This window comes from Scatophagus argus, chromosome 11 (genome assembly GCF_020382885.2).
Source record: "Scatophagus argus isolate fScaArg1 chromosome 11, fScaArg1.pri, whole genome shotgun sequence".
Taxonomy (NCBI): Eukaryota; Metazoa; Chordata; class Actinopteri; family Scatophagidae; genus Scatophagus; species Scatophagus argus.
The window spans coordinates 873,548-891,165 of NC_058503.1; the positions used below are offsets into that span (position 1 = coordinate 873,548).

Genomic DNA, 17,618 nt, shown 5'->3' on the forward strand with positions numbered 1-17,618 from the left:
TGGAAGAAACCTCAGGGTGAGCAACAGAGGAGGGATCCCTCACCCAGGACGGGCAGACGTGCAATGGATGTTGTACATGCAGTTGACAGTTAATATTCCATCAATACAGTAATCAATTAGTGGCCTAATCTTGTCAGTTCTACATGACATTATGACTTCTGAGATCAATAAGAATCTGTAATATAAAGTGTAGAAGTGGAATAAAAAAAGTTGTTAAACTGATGCAACCGTCAAAGGCTTTTAACAGAAAAAACTCTTTATTCTGAACATTCAGCAGTGTCTACACAATAAAATACAACACCATGTCAACATCTGGCTCTGTGTGCGTGTGTGTTTCAGTAATATGTCCAGTATACAATGTCAAACAGTTTTACTTCATAGAGTAAATACAAATAATGGAGAAAAAATAAAAAAGGTAGAAGAATTCAGTACATTCAACACAGAAGGTGACACCCAGCCTCTGTCTGTCTGCCTGTGTGTGTTACAGCTGTGATCTTATCACAGAGTATTTACTGGTTGATCAAATCCAAAATGGTTGGTCTCTCCCTGATCAATCAGACTGCAGGTCATTACCCCAAGATCATCAGAGTTCATCCTGTAGAGAAAAAGACATAATTACACTCTGTTTCACGGTCTGGTTTGATATTTAAATCTGAAATAAACTGTGAGTTACCTTTGGTTTTGCATGTAAGCGCGGTGACAGGCGTTGCAGTTGCTGTCTGATGATGTCAGCAATCATGTTAGCATCCCGACTACTAATGTGTTCTCCATTTTGTTCAAGCTGTCAACACACACATATAATTACACATCTTTTAGACAATAACTCCAAGTTCAGCTCATATTTGACTCCTTCACATCAAACGTGACCATTCCATTCTCACACCATTTAAAGTCAGAATCCTGAGGGTTTTCAAGAACTTAAAAGCCGGTTTGATATTAGTTATGGTCAACATTTTTTCAACAATAGCCAATAGCCATTCAGTGTTTTACATTACTCCATACAGAATTTCATAGTCCGTGGCAGTGTCCACTATTATAAGCTAACCAAACAAGCTAACCAACTCCTTTCACTGTGTCCTGATGTGTTGTAGAAAACTGCCGTCGGTGTGTGCAGCATGAAATTGGATGGAGATCGTAGTTGCTGACTATATGTTTAAAAACATTTTTCCTCTCATCTGTAATGCTATTTATTCATTTGTTAGCACGTTTTACAGATATCACCAATGTAATAGAAGCTGATGGTGCTTGGCTTGTGGTAAAAAAAAAAAAAAAAAAAAAAAAAAAAGTGAGCAGTTCCATGCAAGTTCTATTCTCTTTCTGTTTCACCATGCTGAAGGAGCTGTGCAAAAAGCACTACAGCTAAGAGGAAAATATGTATTTTTGATTTGGAGAAACTGTCCCATTAACTTTATTTGGCTGCGCTGTAAAAAGACAGACCTTCTGCTCCTCTGTTGCATTTCAAACTACTGTAGCTGCTTGACAACTTTGTGTTGTAGTGCTAAACCACACTTGCCATTACTGAAACCACTGGTGTCTCGATATCAACAAAGATAAACACTTTCAGGTCAACATTACAATGACATTTTCTGTGTTACATATTCCCCCAAAACACGTCTGGGGGGTTGATTCTGTGCTCTGTAACAGAGACATCACATATTCTAGGTGAGGTGGCTTATTTCTATGGAAGTGCTGCTGCTTTGCGTGCCTGCGTGTGTGTCCTCACCCTCTTTGCACCCAGGTATGGGTAGAATCTGACGGTTGGGTATGCGGTGATTCCAGCTGATTGACAGGTCTGATGATGTGCCTGACAGTCCACCTTCCCTGCCCGAACCTCCCCTTTAAGAATCTGTCAATCACACAAAGGACATCCTTTTAAGATCTTCACATACATAGAAAGAATGGCTCAATTTATGTTTCATGTCAGAGCCAATAGCAATTATTATTATCAAAGTAATTATTATTGGCAATTTCAACATCCACATGGACGATGGTAATGATAGCCTTTGCGCAGCATTTATCTCTCTCTGAGATGCAATCAGCTTCTGTCAGTGTGTACATAAACCCACTCACTGCTTCAATCATACTCTTGACCTTGTTATTGCATTGAAGTTTTATCTAACCATTAATAACTTTTGAGTTTGTACTACTTGACTACATACCACCAAGAAAAAACTCCTGCACTAGATACCTGTCTGATAATGCTGTGGCTAAATTTAAGGAAGCAATTCTATTGTCATTTACTTCAGTATCATGTCCCGATACTAGTGACCATTACAACACTAAGAAAAAGTCTTATGCCAGTTGTAGTCCCTCTCAAATTGACCATTGTGTGGACAGTGCTGCAAGCTCATTACGGACAACGATAGATTCTGTCGCCCCGCTACAAAAGAAACGTATAAAGCAGGAGACTTGCACCCTGGTATAATACAGAGGTTGGCAAATGAAAGCAAAATGTGCAAACCAGATAATCATCTTGACTGCTTTTCTCCCATTGACCCTCATCAGTTATATTCACTTATATATTCATCCAAGCCAACAACATGCCTCTCAGACCCCATCTCTACCAACCTCCTCAAAGAAGCTTTACCCTTACTTAGTCTATTACACATGATCAATCTGTCCCTGATAACAGGCTATGTACCCCAGTCCTTTAAAGTAGCTGTAATCAGACCTCTCCTTAAAAAACACACACTTGACCCAGAGGTTTTAAGCAACTACAGACTAATATCTAACCTTCCATTTCTTTCCAAGATCCTTGAAAGAACAGTCGCCAATCAGCTATGTGACTTTCTTCATAATAATAACTTATTTGAGGATTTTCAATCTGGCTTTAGAGCTCATCATAGCACAGAAACGGCATTGGTTGTCACAATTGACCTCATATTGGCATCAGATCTTGTATTGTTAGACCTTAGTGCTTTTTTGACACCATTGACCATTCCATATTACTGCACAGATTGTTACACCTAATTGGCATCAAAGGAACTGCATTAAGCTGGTTTCAGTCTTATTTATCAGATCGATTTCAATTTGTTCATGTTAATGATACATCGTCCACACTCTCAAAAGTTAGTCATGGAGTTCCCCAAGGTTCTGTCCTTGGGCCAATATTATTCAGCCTGTATATGCTTCCCATTGGTGATATTATCAGAAAACATTCTATACATTGTCAATGTTATGCAGATTAGCTGCAATGACAATTGTTGAAACCAGAAAAAACAAATCAGCTAGTCAAACTTCAGACACGTCCTAAAGACATAAAACCTGGATGACTTGCAATTTTTTACTTCTAAATTCAGACAAAACTGAAGTTATTGTTCTGGGCCCCGAACACCTTAGAAACAAATTATGCAGTGATATTGCACTGCCAGATGGCTTAGCCGTGGCCTCAAGCTCCACTGTAAGGAATTTACGAGTTATCTTTGACCAGGACATGTCCTTTAACTCGCACATAGCAAATATTTCAAAGACTGCATTCTTTCACCTCCGCAATATTGCAAAAATCAGGCACATTCTGAGTCAGAAAGATGCAGAAAAATTAGTCCATTCATTCATTACCTCTAGACTGGATTACTGTAACTCCCTTCTATCAGGCTGCCCCAATAAATCCATAAAGACTCTCCAGCTAATCCAGAATGCTGCAGCACGACTACTGACAAGAACCAGCATGAGAGACCATATTTCTCCTGTTCTGGCTTCTCTACATTGGCTACCTGTAAAATTCAGGATAGATTTTAAAATTCTCCTCCTCACTTATAAAGCCCTGAACGGTCAGGCACCATCCTATCTTAAAGAGTTAATAGTACCCTATTATCCCACCAAAACTTTGCGTTCCCAAAATGCAGGGTTACTTGTGGTTCCTAGACTCCTCAAAAGTAGATTGGGAACCAGAGCCTTTAGTTATCAAGCTCCTCTACTATGGAACCATCTTCCGGTTTCGGTCCGGGAGGCGGACACCCTCTCTATAAGAGATATTTAGTAGACTAAAAACTTTCCTCTTTGATAAAGCTTATAGTTAGGGCTGGTAGTTATGCTGCTATAGGCTTAGACTACCGGGGGCCCTCCAATGACACACTGAGCTCTCTCTTCCTCTCCCTCTCCTTCCTTAATGCATATCACTAACTCAACTTCTTCCCTGGAGTCCTTGTGCTTTCTCGTCTCGCAGGTTCCCAAGAATCATGGTTGGACCTCCTGCTGCGGTCCTGCTCAAAATTTACTGCGATTACTACTGTCTAGTCATAATCTATTTTATATAAAACAGCTTCTCCCCCTCTGCTGTCAGGCTCATGAACAAATGAGAAGTCAACCACTGACACACCCCAGTCCCTCACACACATACACACACACGCACTTTCCCCATGCACATCCAGTTCCCTTGTCATGTCATCACTCTGCACTATTTATCATTTTTATTCTCTTTTCTTGTGTATGTCTGCTGCAAAAGATGCCAAAACAAATTCCTCGTAGGTGGAACCTACCTGGCAATAAAAGTTTTTCTGATTCTCATTTTAATTCTATTACTACTCTGCTGCAGCTGCTGCCATTATTATTGTTACTTATATTGCTATTATAATTACCATAGTACGTTCTGTATACTTCACTGTCATTATCATTATTTAGTTCCAATGTTTCTGGTATAATTACTGCTGCTATGCATCTCTGCTTGTGTGCTCCTTCTCTCACACCCCAACCCCCTCTCCCTCACTGTCTGTCTGTCTGTCTGTCTCTCTCTCCTGCTCTCTCTCTCAACCCAACCGGTCAAGGCAGATGGCCGCCCTTCTTGAGCCGGGGTCTGCTCCGAGGTTTCTGCCTTCTAAAAGACAGTTTTTCCTCACCACTGTCGCCAAGTGCTTGCTCAAGGGGAAATGTTGGGTTCTTGGTATTACAATTTAATTAAAGAGTTTGGTGTAGACCTGCTCTAACTGGAAAGTGTCTTTTGTTGTGAATTGGCGCTATATAAATAAACTGAATGGAATAGAATTGAATCCTTGGTTGAATACACATGCAGCACCCAGTAAATTACATGCAGTGAACACACACCCTCCGGTCACAAGCCACTTCTCCAACCTCTAAGTCACAGCTGCCCTCGTGGCCTAGAGCTGCCCCATTTAGAATCCAGTGTCATTAAAGTCCCTGCTGGTGTAATGGTTAGGTGCCCCAGTAGTTTTGTCTATATAGTGTAAATATTATTTTTAATAAAAGAAGGAGGCAACTCACCCGAGCTAGGACCTCAAACTCTGGGGCAAAATGTTGACAGGGTCCACACCAAGGAGCATAAAAATCCAGAACCCAGTGATCCTGACCTGACAGAACCTGAGACCTAAAGGACTCTGGAGTCAGGTCCACCGATGCTCTGGGTAAAGAGCTGTACAGACAAGACATTAACACAACCACACATCTGAAGAACTCCATATTAACCCAATCATTCTTTTGACTATTTGTGTCTTACCTGAGTGCCCATGCTCTCAGTGAATGAGCATCTCTGTGCCAACCATTATAACTCCTGAAAAGACAGAGATCAACAGGATCAATAAACAGAAAGAGAAAACTTTGTGACTTATGATATTAACATCCAAAAATAGTGTTAACAGACCCTTGAGAAAGACTTGGGACCAGGTGCATGAAATTCTGTAGATTCATGATTAAAACTGCATGTACACACAAAGACAGAAATATACATATGCATTATTTTAATAAGATTTATAAAGCTGCGAGTACGCCTGATTCTGTTTTAGAAATCTCAAACATTGTGAAACCAGGTGCACAGGCATGAGAAACGCTCTTAAACGTCCCAGTATTTCTGCCTGCACCACCATTCAACTACCTGAACATATCTGATATCTTTTCGTGGGGGCAGTTGACATATTATGAAGTCAATGGTAAGCTTGTTGCTTATTCACATATCCTGAAGTTTCAGAGCAAATTATCATTCATTTGGCACAGTATTTGTGTCCACCTGATAAATGTAGGTCCAACATCCACTATCTTTTAGGTCTTTTTCCAATCTCTACCAGAGTCAGGTGTAATTCTTTACAAGCGACCCATTTGTCATTACATATAAAATAGCAATAAAAAAAACATAAAAACATTGATTGTTGCCAGTTCAGGCCAAATCAATGAGGGACACTGGAGCAATCTCCTTTTTTGAAACCTTAGCCAAATAAAGGTTTTTGATCATGGGCATACAGAATGACTTTTTCAAAGTGTGTACATACATGTAGCGATCTGGCTGCCGGGTGCTGCTGGAGTAGAGACGGATTTCAGGGTATGCCCTTACATTCTGACTCTGACAGAATGACTGAAACTGCTGACAGTCAACTGAACCAACCAAGATCTGACCTGAAAGCAGCTGAATGTTGAGAAACAGAAAGATCCAAGCAGATTAGACAAGCTACACTCTGTGCATTGTTGATCACTAGCAGCAGCAACTGAACTTTCAGTCAGATCCGTAAACTGTGGTACTTTAAATGGTCCAGATCCCCTGTGTTGACTCTTCTCTTTCGTATCACAAATTTGTGGATATGTTTGGGGTCACTGAAAAAACTGTCCGCATTACTCTGTCCATCGCAGAGCACTGAGAAGTAAATTTTTCCAGTCTAAACTGTCCAGCTCAGTACATATGTTGGTCACAGATGTTTAATAATGAAATTTAAGGTATCCTTACAAAAAATGTTAGGGTAACCCTGCTGTCATTGAGGGTTTAAGACAGTGACCATCAAAGGCAACATTCATGGCCTTTTCATGGATTTTTGAGGCTGACTGACATGGGAATACGTCATTTCCCATCATTCTCCTCTCAGTTTCTGTCAACTTGCTACTGTAAAACTCCCCAGAAAAAAAGGCATAAAATGCCCAAAACATATTTTAAATGGTTTATTTTTGTCACACCTACATAAAAAAGATAGTAGCTGCAGTAGAAGCACTAGTGCTAGTACTAGTTGTAGCAGTAGTATTACCAGTAGTTACTAGTACATATTGTTGTTGGAGTTTTAAAAATTTCAAATACTGATGTCAATATTTGATTTTTTTTGTCCCCAGAAGTATTTGAAAGCCTCTATCTGTTGGGGTATGAGAACCAAGTGTGCGGCACTGTAATAAGCAAAAAAAACTTAAAAGTAAAAATACTGAAAAAGGTGAGTTTTGCACAAATTTTCAGGTACTTCTACCCACTAAGAGAAACGTTATACTTAAGTTTTCTGCTCCATCTGCACAGAAACTGATTAAACCGGCTGCATGTCTGACAGTATGAAATCCTGAAAAATATAATATTTTACTGTTTGTCTTCATGCATGCTGTTAGAAAACAAACAAACAGATAAAATTGTCGAGCCCTAGCTGCAGTGCTTCTTAAGCTCTCTGCAGGATGTTCACTGGTTCATAATTAAACTAGTTTATGTTGCAGAAGATGTAGCAATGAACAGTTAGTATTACTGATCTTCTCTAATGAAAAAGAGTCTATATGACGTGTTCAGTGTGTCTTGTACCCTGGCCATGCGTCTCCACTCTGGCATCAGAGCCTGACAGGGACCACACCATGGAGCATAGAAATCCACAGCCCAAATCTGTCCTTCAGCTCTACCTGCAAGCAACAAAACAGGAGAAGAGAAGAGATTCACTATTACTATCAGCAGTAGTAACTGGATAAGGAACTTGGACTATTGAGTTTAGGTCTTAGTTTCACAAGTATAAGACTTGGTTTTACCAAAATGCAGCAAAAATCCTATTGAACTGTACTGAATTACTAAAGAAAAAAAGCTGTCTAAAACCAAACAGTTTCATGCAGCCTGATGAATTTTAACATCTTTGTTGTTGCAAATGGCCCCTGGTCTAGCACTCAATACCAGGACTATCTACTGCAGGGGTATTCAAGTAAATGTCACTCAAGTCCAGTTATTAAAATTTCCTCCAAGTAAAAGTTCCCAACCGAAGTCCAGCTTGTGTCTTATAGCTTTCCTTTATGTCCACATTTTCATATAGTTTCAACAATATTTAATGTCAATTTTCAATGCAGGAAATGTTTAACTGAGTGCACAGCTAGCTCTTTTACCATAAATAAAAGCAGTCCCAGGCAAATAAATTTAAGGCCTTTATTTCAGATTCAAGAAAACAGAAAGCTCAGAGTGAAATAAATTAAAAAAAAGCGCAAACAGAGCCTTCTCTTACATTAAAGAGGTTCAAGCCTAAAGAATTGAAGGCCTACTCTAAAAAAAGTACAGAAGCTGGGCATTATCTGTAACATCTGTAGACTCATCAATGGCAAAAGATAGGCACAGTGCACGCAGAATAGCTGCATCAAGCTGTGCCAGTACATCATCTGCCAATATTTCTGATTTTCTGGTTGCTGTTGAAACCGACATCGGGATTTGTTTGATTTTTTCACACATCTCGTCTTCTGGTTTTCCATCAAACACTGTCTCAGCAACAGCGTTTAAGCACTCTGTCCCATCTGTCCCATCACTGAAAGGTTTTTTTAATGTTGCCCCAAAATCCACGATAACTTTAGTGAACATTTGTTTGCACGTTGCTGTGCTGTAAATGTATGCGTGATGAGTCGGGTAGATCTGTCATACTGGGCTTGCAGTTTAGTTATTTTGTGTGCCCTCAGCTCAGACTTCAGGGGACAACTTTGGTTGTTGAGCTGTACTTTGTTTCGTAGTGGGGCATCACATCGCCACTTTTAATTAATGCCGCGCTTTCTGCGCATATGAGACACACTGGTTTTGAACTGTCTGCCGGAAGAATGAACATACATTTCTCATTCCATTCATCTTTAAAACAACGGTTTTCCGTATCAACCTTCCTTCTTTTGGAGCAAGCCATGCTGTCATCACTGTCTCTTCCTCTCTGCTCTGATGCACTGGCGGCGTATGATGAACAAACGATCTGATTGGCTCAACTGTGTGAAGCTATTGTCATATTAACTGGAGAAGCAGCGCCCGCTGTTTATAGCCTCGACCATCAGAAAAAATGCCACATGGAAATTATCTATCAGAGATTGGTCACGGGTTCGGACAGAAACATCACTCAGTCCAGATCCGGACCGAGGTCCGCCATTTGGTGATGCCTGATTTAATGCTTCAGAACTAGTGTTACCTTTCACTCTCTGTGTGAAGCTGGAAGGATCCATGACCACTACAGATGGATCGATCAGATCCTGCAGAAACAGAAAAAAAAAAAAAAATCTGCCAAATGTGTACTTCAGCAGGTGTTCATGAAACCATTTTATTTGAAATAACTGCTGCACTACTTTTCTGCACTATGTGTCTGCACTATGCAGGCATATTCTCTTTTTTATATGCTACGTTGCATATTTATCATCTAGTAAGTCTGCACATTTCTGGAAGCAACAGGAGTAGTGAGTATTAGAATGTAACTGGCATGAAGTAGTACCTGTATGAACTCGAGGATACCGTCAGCTGAATGTTGTCCTTCATATTCATAAACAGACGACCCGTTAAAGATAATTGTGGTGGGATAAGCCTGAATATTATACTAAGAAAAAGAGAAAAAGACAAATGATTACCCTGTCTGGGGCATGAACCTGTCTCCAGCTCTTTATGAATGTGTATGTGTGTGTATATATGTGTTTACCATAGAGCACAGGTTGTGATGTATGGTACAGTCCAAAGTACCGAACTTCATCTGGCCAGCCAGCTGAATTGAAGCTTTTCTCAGTTCAGGCAGTAAGGCTTGGCATGGAGGACACCACTGCATATATGAATCACACATTTATGACACATTTATTGAAGTAATATTTAAGTAGATAACATCAAATTATCCAATGATCCAATGAGCAACTCTAGGTGGCTTAGCCTTGGCCTCAAGCTCCACCGGAAGGAATCTAGAAGTTATTTTTGATCAGGACATGTCCTTTAATGTCCTTCTATCACTTCCACAGGCTGGATTACTGTAACTTCCTTCTATCATTAAAGAGTTTGGTCTAGTCCTGCTCTAATTGGAAATTGTCGTGAGATAACTTTTGCTGTGAATTGGCACTATAATTAACTGATCTGAATTTGAATTGAATCACTAGAATTGTTTTTAATGCATGCATAGGTTTCTCTTACGTTGCCCTGTTCAAATATAAAATGTTGTTGTTTTCTTGCTTCATACGACACTGAACACTGCAGACATGTTTAGCAGTAAGTATATAAATTACATACTCAGCTCTTATTTTTATTTTTCAGCTCAGCTCTTGAGGTTTCTTCCATTTTTTTCCCAATTACAGTATGACCTTACGAGAGTTTCCCCTTTTCTGAATTTAGGGTCAAAAGACGTATCAAAGAGCGTATCATATGCTGAACGGACTGGAAGACTTTAAGTTGTAAATTGTGATTTGTGATATTGGGCTATTTAAATAAAATAAAACTTACAACTTGTTAATACAACTAAAGCCTGGGAGTAATAACACTACAACATGGGCATTTCCATCCACCTGTTCATAAATGCATTTAAAAAAAATTTAATTAGTTAAAATATGCAACAAACAGAAATGTCGTATTTCCATCCATTCATATTAAAAATGGTTTTTCACCATTTGAGGTATTAATCTCCATGCATAAACTCCTAGTCACAGTGGTGATGGAAAAGTAATAACCTGCATTTTCTTTTACTAAATTTTGATCAAGACTTGACACACACACACACACACAAACTCAGACGCTTTCTTGCCTCTCACGAACCTTAAGCTTGTGGGCATGTTCATCGTTACAGACATGTCGGAATTTAGAGTTATGTCTCTTTCTTTATCTCTCCCTGTTTGTGTGATTTGGCATTTCTACCTGTATATTTCTGATCATGCGAATATGCTACATGAGACATGCCAATGGTTAACATGCATACTAATTACACAAATAGGTATCTCAGGCTAGGGCTCTGTATCTATGCTTCTAAGATGATCTAACAAGTATTTTGGGACCTAGTTCACCACCTTTTTGTGCACATCAAACAATACAGAAAAGCTTCAATATATTAACGAAAAAGTATAATTTTCAAAAAGTAGCAACAGATCAAATCAACGTAAGTGTATGTGTGTGTGTGTGTGTGTGTATGTGTGGAGGATGTGTATATCGATCAGTCTTCTGAATAAAGTAGTTAGTTACACACCGGAGCAAAGAAGTCAACCAGCCAGGCGTCTTTTCTGTCTGAAGGAAAGTTTTCTGGTGTCAGAGTCGTCACATGAGCACGGACACTGTCCCTTGCAAAACTCACGATGTTGTACAACACATCTTTACCTACAGATATAAAGGTAACACAGACAAGACAGGGTGATTAATCGATTAGTGAATCAAAAAAAAAAACCATGTAATCATTTTACCAATCTAGTATTCATTAAAAAAACTCAAACATTCTCTAGTTGTGGCTTGTTGTTCTTAGTCTTCTATTATAGTAAATTGAACATCTTCCTTTTGGAACGCTTGGAAAAAAACAACAACTTTTGAGCACCTCATCTTGGGCATACACATGTATACATATGCACCATAACAACTTGTCTTTAAACAAATAAATCAGCTGACCACTACCTAAAAAACATGAAACTGCTCTGACATAATTTTCAATGAGACACAAACACAGGAACAATAGAGGATGTTGAAGGGATGTTGATTCATACTATGTGGCTGCTTTTCACAGCGAGGGGACAACAACAAGGCTGAAGGCAGCAAGAAAAACGACTGCTGAAACAAATAAGGAAATGCTTGGAAATTTTACATCAGACCACAGATGACAAGATCACTCTGGTTGCTCCGTGTCATGCAAGTGCCAACTCTCTGAGACAAGTGAGTGATCTGCATTGTTTTCACACTAACTTTTATAATGGGCTCAGGTCACTTGGAACTTTGACTGAGGTAATACCAAAAAAAAAAAAAAGTACCAGGAACCAATATTCACAATGTTTGTCAAAGAAAAACCAAAAAGAATGCTCTTTTGATCCATTGAGACTAAAATGACAATGCATTTGAAGAGAAAATGGACTAAGGTTTTACAGCAATAGTAACAACTCTATGAGGCTGTAATCAGACACAGTGATGCTTTGAATTTATATGTATATGTATAAATGTATATACCCCCCCGTCCTCAAAAAACCTGGCATCAACCCCGACACAATGAGCAACTTCAGACCCATCTCCAACCTTCCCTTTCTGTCAAAAATACTGGAATGTGCTGTCGCCACCCAACTCAAAAATCACCTCTCCTCCAATAATCTCTTGGAACCATTTCAATCTGGTTTTTGTACACAGGACAGCACAGCACAGCAGAGAAACTGCCCTCCTCAAAGTCACTAACGACCTCATCCTCTCCGCTGACTCTGGCCACCTCAACATCATCCTCCTCAACCTCACTGCAGCCTTCGATACCATCAGCCACAGCATCCTCCTCTCTCGTCTGGAATCTTCACTCAACATCACTGACACCGCCCTCTCTTGGCTCAGATCCTACCTCTTCGACCGACACCAGTTCATCAGCATCAATAACTGCATCTCCTCCAACGCCCTCCTGCTGCAAGGCATCCCCCAAGGGCTCGGTCCTTGGACCCCTCCTCTTCATCCTGTACATGCTCCCCCTTGGTAACATCACCTGCCACCATAACCTTCACTTCCACTGCTACGCCGACGATGTCCAGCTCTTCATTTCCACAAAATCCATTATCCCCGCAACCTGCTCCACGCTCACCCACTGCCCACAGCTACAATCCTGGATGCAAGCCAACTTCCTCCAGCTAAATTGCGACAAATCAGCCATCATCATCATTGGCCCCAAACCCCTCATCAGCACCACCCCCTAACTTCCATCTCACCATCAACAACTCCACAATGCCGACTCCAGTTTTAAAGCACTTAGACTTAAAAGCTGTTGAAGTATATGTGGCAACCCATTTTAACAGTTTTTCATATGTTCAAGAGAATGACACCATCCACTATAATTTTGATAGGCTGCATTAATTAACAACTAGCCTCCTCTGGATGCAGCTGCCTTTCTGTTGTGCAAACAGAATAGTGGGTGAAAAAATACAAAATGTAAAAAATAACCTATAGTAGAAACAGGGAAATCAATGGTTTCATTAAAATATTTTCAATATACAAATACACATGCTGCTGCTCAATCTGAAGATGAAAAATTACCAAAGTTACTACAATAGATCTTGAGGGGAATATGAATGTCTGAAATTCAATAAACGAGTCATCACCAGCAGACAATGAATTTCTGTACAAAATTTTGTGGCAATCCCTCAAAACTTTGATAATACATTTCAGTCTGGACCAAATTGGTAGACTGACAGACAAATACTGCCATCCATACCATCCTACAGTTACATACAGTCTGTAATACTGACCATGATGGATCTCAAAGTCACGGATTCCCAGTCCTTTAAAGACGGCGACACAGGGTTTATGGATGTAGAGAGACTGACACAGCTCTGAGTCTGCAATACAGTCCACTCTGCTAACCTGGAGAGACAGAAACTCGGTTGGACATGCATTCATTCAGGCAGAAGGAAACAAAAAGAGAGAGAGAGAGAGAGAGAGAGAGAGAGAGAGAGAGAGAGAGAGAGAGAGAGAGAGAGAGAGAGAGAGAGAGAGGACAGAGAAAGAGATAGACAAACAGGTACCTGTATGTGGTCATTTTTGAGGAAAGCTGGTAGCTTCTTATACTCATTGGAGGTGGGGCTTCTTTCTCCAAACGTAAAACTCACCAGCCAGCGATGATGGGCTAGCTTCCTCTGGAGACAAGAAGTTACACTGTATTAAAAGGTTGTACAGTTTGCCGAGTATAGAAGAGCACTGATCTGTACCTGAAAGCTGTAGGCTATATTTGTGTATGTGAATACCTGGAAGTTCTCACTGCTCAGAAGTTGCAGATCAGGGAGATGATTGATGACCTGACTGTAAATCTCTTTACTGTCCAGCGTATTCAGCCACTGGAATAAAGGTACATTGAGACAGTGCTGTATTACTACACAGCATTACCACAGACAGTGCAACTCTGTCTAAACACGTGTTCTGTGTCTTACCAGTACACTGCCTGGTTGATCCAGAGAACTTTCAGATGGGAATAAAGCAGTCACTCCACTGGTCACCTGAAATACAGAAGAGGGATTAGAGATACAGAAGAGGGATTCAATTAAATTAATATCACTCCTGCATCAAAAAACACAGTGATGACACTTTTTTTTAACCTGAAAACAAATTAAAAACAATTCAGTGCAGTTGGGGGCAGAAACAACATAACTAAAGATACCAGCTCTGTTGGTGGTGAATTATCCCAAAACTGAGGAATGAGTTTCTACCAAAAGAATAACATCTTACTGGTATAGTATCAGTAGTTTTGCATTGGTGTCCATGGTTGCAGAAGTATAATACTGGTGTAGAGTTCAAAAGTTTATCAATTTTCTTATCTGGCAGGACAATTGTTCAACAAACGGAAGAAACAGTTTTCAATACTTAGTGATTGTAAATAATAATAACAATAACAAAAATAATACAACAAAGCATAAATGTGATATTTTATCATCACAATCATACCATGAAAATCAAGCCAAGCCTCACCTGGAAACTATTACAGAGTTGCTCCTCTGAGGTGCAGTCCATCCATCCCACCTTAACTAGGCCATCCTATACAGCACATTGTATAATAACATTTGATCATTAAAATACAAATCAAACAGAGGCCTGCACTACAAAGCAGGATTTGTGCTTGCTGTACTGGACACCTAATATAACCTCTCAAGCACAACCTGCTCTGAAAGAAGTTCTGATCAAGATATCAAATCATCATCATATAAAGGCACTGCCTAGTGAACTAATTAGTTCTCTGAAAAATGAAATCACTATTCAGCCTTTGGAGCTCTGTGAGACAGCTTCTTGAGCTGTATGTTGCAACATGTCAGAGTTCTGCACTTACATGTTTTCATTGTTACACTGTGTGGGACAGCGTTTAAGCGGGTGCTGTCAAAGTACTTTCATTGTGCTTTTGTAATTAGGGCCCAAGCACTGAAGTGTGAGGATCCTATTGTTATTCAAAAGATGTTTCTTCGTTATGCTTATTATTAGGGCCCAGGCACTAAAAGTGCAAAGACCTTATTGCTATTCACAGGATTCTTCTGCATTATTATTAAGGCCTGAGCATTAAAAGTGCGAGGACCCTATTGTTATTTACAGGATTGCTATTGTCATCATTATTATTATTATTTGAAGTACTCTTGAGCAAAAAACTAGGCTTTCCCATGGAAAACTCTTTTATATCTGCAAATCTGTCAAAATTACAATCTGATATGGGTCCTAGACACAGCTCGCAAAAACTGGATCAGTAGTGCCCCCTTGACATTTTTGACACGAAAAGAGTCTGCAGGGCTAAACCACTTGACCAAAATATACAAAATTTGATAGGCATACGTATCTCATTAGCACCTATAATAATGTCTCTTGGGTCTACTTTCTACAATGCACAGGAAGTGACCCATTTTTGTTTTTCTGTTAAAATTGGCGAAAATCATAAGAGAATTTAAGGATCAAAAATTATCAAAAGCTTCACATTTTGTTGCAGGGTGTGGTTGTTACAGGGCGTCAAAGTTTAATTATTTTGCCAAAAAAACAGGAAGTTCTGCAGTGCAGCGAATTTTGACGTTTTGCCACAGAACAGGAAACTGCTCTATCTCAAGTATTATTATGTATTATCAAATCTGCATCAGCCTTCACATGTTGGATAAGAGTTTCGACCTAAGGACATGTACATGTGAATATTTAATTGCATTCACAGCGCCACCTGCTGGGAACAGGAAATTACATGTTTTGTTTTACATTTTTGTATAGCGTTTCCCTCAGGTTGAGCAAATCAAATGCAGTTAGAAAAGCCTTCAGACATTAATGATGAGTACTCTTGGAATGGCCTTGTCATTAATGCACGGCGAATTTCCACGCTTTGCCATGAAACAGGAAGTGTTGTAACTGTCTGTCCATGGACTGGTTCTCTCTGTGTTGTTCTCCATACCAGTCTGCTAGTAGCAACATGAATTCTGCTCAGCCATTCCACGCTCCACTATCAGTCTGTATTTGACGCTGCACTTTGGGCTAGCAATCTGAACGAGGACCTAGGCTTGCTTTAGCAGGGAAAGCATAATTGTAACAGGTGAGCTACTTTCTGGGTGCTGGTATTGTGTTGTTTTTTCATCCAAGATTTTCCTGCTATGACAAATCAAAATGTTTGCAACTGAAACTGAATAGGCAATATAAAGTTTTTAACTATACAGTTTAACTATAACATAACTATATGACTGCCAACATACTCCTTGGGTATGCAGACAATGCAGTGGCTGGCACTTTCAACCTGACAAGGTGACAGGGAATGATGCAAAAGGTGGAACTTGATCCCTCTTCCCTGAAGTGGGTCTCGGTCGGTTGGGATTTTTTTTCTAATGAGCAAAGGCATGACTTACGATCCTGAAAAGAATTCTGGCTGCCAGGGACTTCTGAGACTGGCAAGTTGATGTTGGGACCAAGTAGTTTGGGGTTGTCACCCAGGGAGGTTAGGAAAGGAGACTATGAGGCATCAGGAGGGTATTCAGGGTGCCTCCTCTTGTCTTTTTTGCCACCCTACAAAGGACCATGTCAGTGGGTGAAGAGGATGCTGTGTCTAGTCCTGCTGACAGGTTACTGCTGTCTAACTCCTTTGTGAAGTCCAGTAGAGCAGGTCACTGACTGGGAAAGTTGAGCTGCCACACTGCCTCAGTCAAGCATTTCCAAATCAAGTTTTCCATTTCTGGCTTCAAAGCCTGTCCACTGAAGTGGATTGGAGTCTTGTAGCTGGACTTGCCTTCTTGTTTGGGGTTTCAATCAAACCGCGCCTTTTTCTTCAGTTGGAAGCCATTCTGTTGCCTTGGTTTTGCTCGACTGTGAGGCTGATGTAAGCCCTTACCCCCCTGGTTTTGTCGCCCACCTTGCTAGCAAAACGGTTGGTGTCCCTGGGGTCCTGCTGTAATGTTTTCTTCAGCACAAAGCATTTTGCTGACTTCCAATGTTAAGTCTACTTTCCCTGAGGATCTCTGACAGAGCATACATCTGTCTCCCATGTTAGCTGCATTTAACTCCTCTGAGTAATCATGTTCGATTCATTTAGGCACATGGTAAAAGAGCGTGGATGTTTTTATCACCTGCATGACCTCACTGGAGGGGACTGGGGATCCCAGGGATTCTGGTGAGTCTCAAAGTTTCTGAATTCAAACCAAATTTCACATGTACTGAGATTGGTGAGGTTTTGGCGCTGTTTACAAAAGTTGTAAAACTCTGGCTACAAGTAGGCCCTTATATCATCTTAATCTCAGCAGATGGCATGAGATCCCAACACCACTGATGACACCGAAGCCTTACTCAATGAATAAACTCCTTTTGCTGCTTGAACTTAAATCTTTTGCATTATAAAAATCAATGTTTTATAAGCATCTTATTTTTTTTCACTTAAGCAGAAGAGATCACTAACACAGTATCTAGCATATTTCTGCTACTACTTGTGTGATAATATTACTGCTGTATTCTCACCAACATTCCAGCCACTTTCTGTCTTGTTCTTGGCTCCAGGCAATCTGAGAGAGACAAAAGCAAGTATGTTATTAGTATGTGATAGTTT

General features: G+C 40.1%; 1 protein-coding gene across 3 annotated transcripts in view; it reads right to left on the reverse strand.

The window, feature by feature from the left end:
- Positions 1-238: 238 nt before the first annotated feature.
- The window catches only part of dnajc10 (DnaJ (Hsp40) homolog, subfamily C, member 10), a 33,628-nt gene continuing 16,248 nt past the window's right edge, over positions 239-17,618 (reverse strand). For 2 of the 3 annotated variants that reach the window (XM_046404351.1, XM_046404352.1), the window contains exons 9-25: positions 17,531-17,574; positions 14,546-14,611; positions 14,011-14,076; positions 13,828-13,917; positions 13,609-13,719; positions 13,333-13,447; positions 11,106-11,233; positions 9,591-9,707; positions 9,390-9,491; positions 9,093-9,153; positions 7,484-7,578; positions 6,216-6,349; positions 5,450-5,503; positions 5,218-5,365; positions 1,724-1,846; positions 674-781; positions 239-595 (exon numbers count right to left, since the gene is read on the reverse strand). In XM_046404351.1, the coding sequence (XP_046260307.1) occupies positions 584-595; positions 674-781; positions 1,724-1,846; positions 5,218-5,365; positions 5,450-5,503; positions 6,216-6,349; positions 7,484-7,578; positions 9,093-9,153; positions 9,390-9,491; positions 9,591-9,707; positions 11,106-11,233; positions 13,333-13,447; positions 13,609-13,719; positions 13,828-13,917; positions 14,011-14,076; positions 14,546-14,611; positions 17,531-17,574 (1,574 nt within the window). In that variant the 3' untranslated portion in view covers positions 239-583. Of the gene's footprint in view, positions 596-673; positions 782-1,723; positions 1,847-5,217; positions 5,366-5,449; positions 5,504-5,593; positions 5,649-6,215; positions 6,350-7,483; positions 7,579-9,092; positions 9,154-9,389; positions 9,492-9,590; positions 9,708-11,105; positions 11,234-13,332; positions 13,448-13,608; positions 13,720-13,827; positions 13,918-14,010; positions 14,077-14,545; positions 14,612-17,530; positions 17,575-17,618 lie in introns of those variants that run through there. The other variant, XM_046404353.1, reaches the window with a different exon arrangement.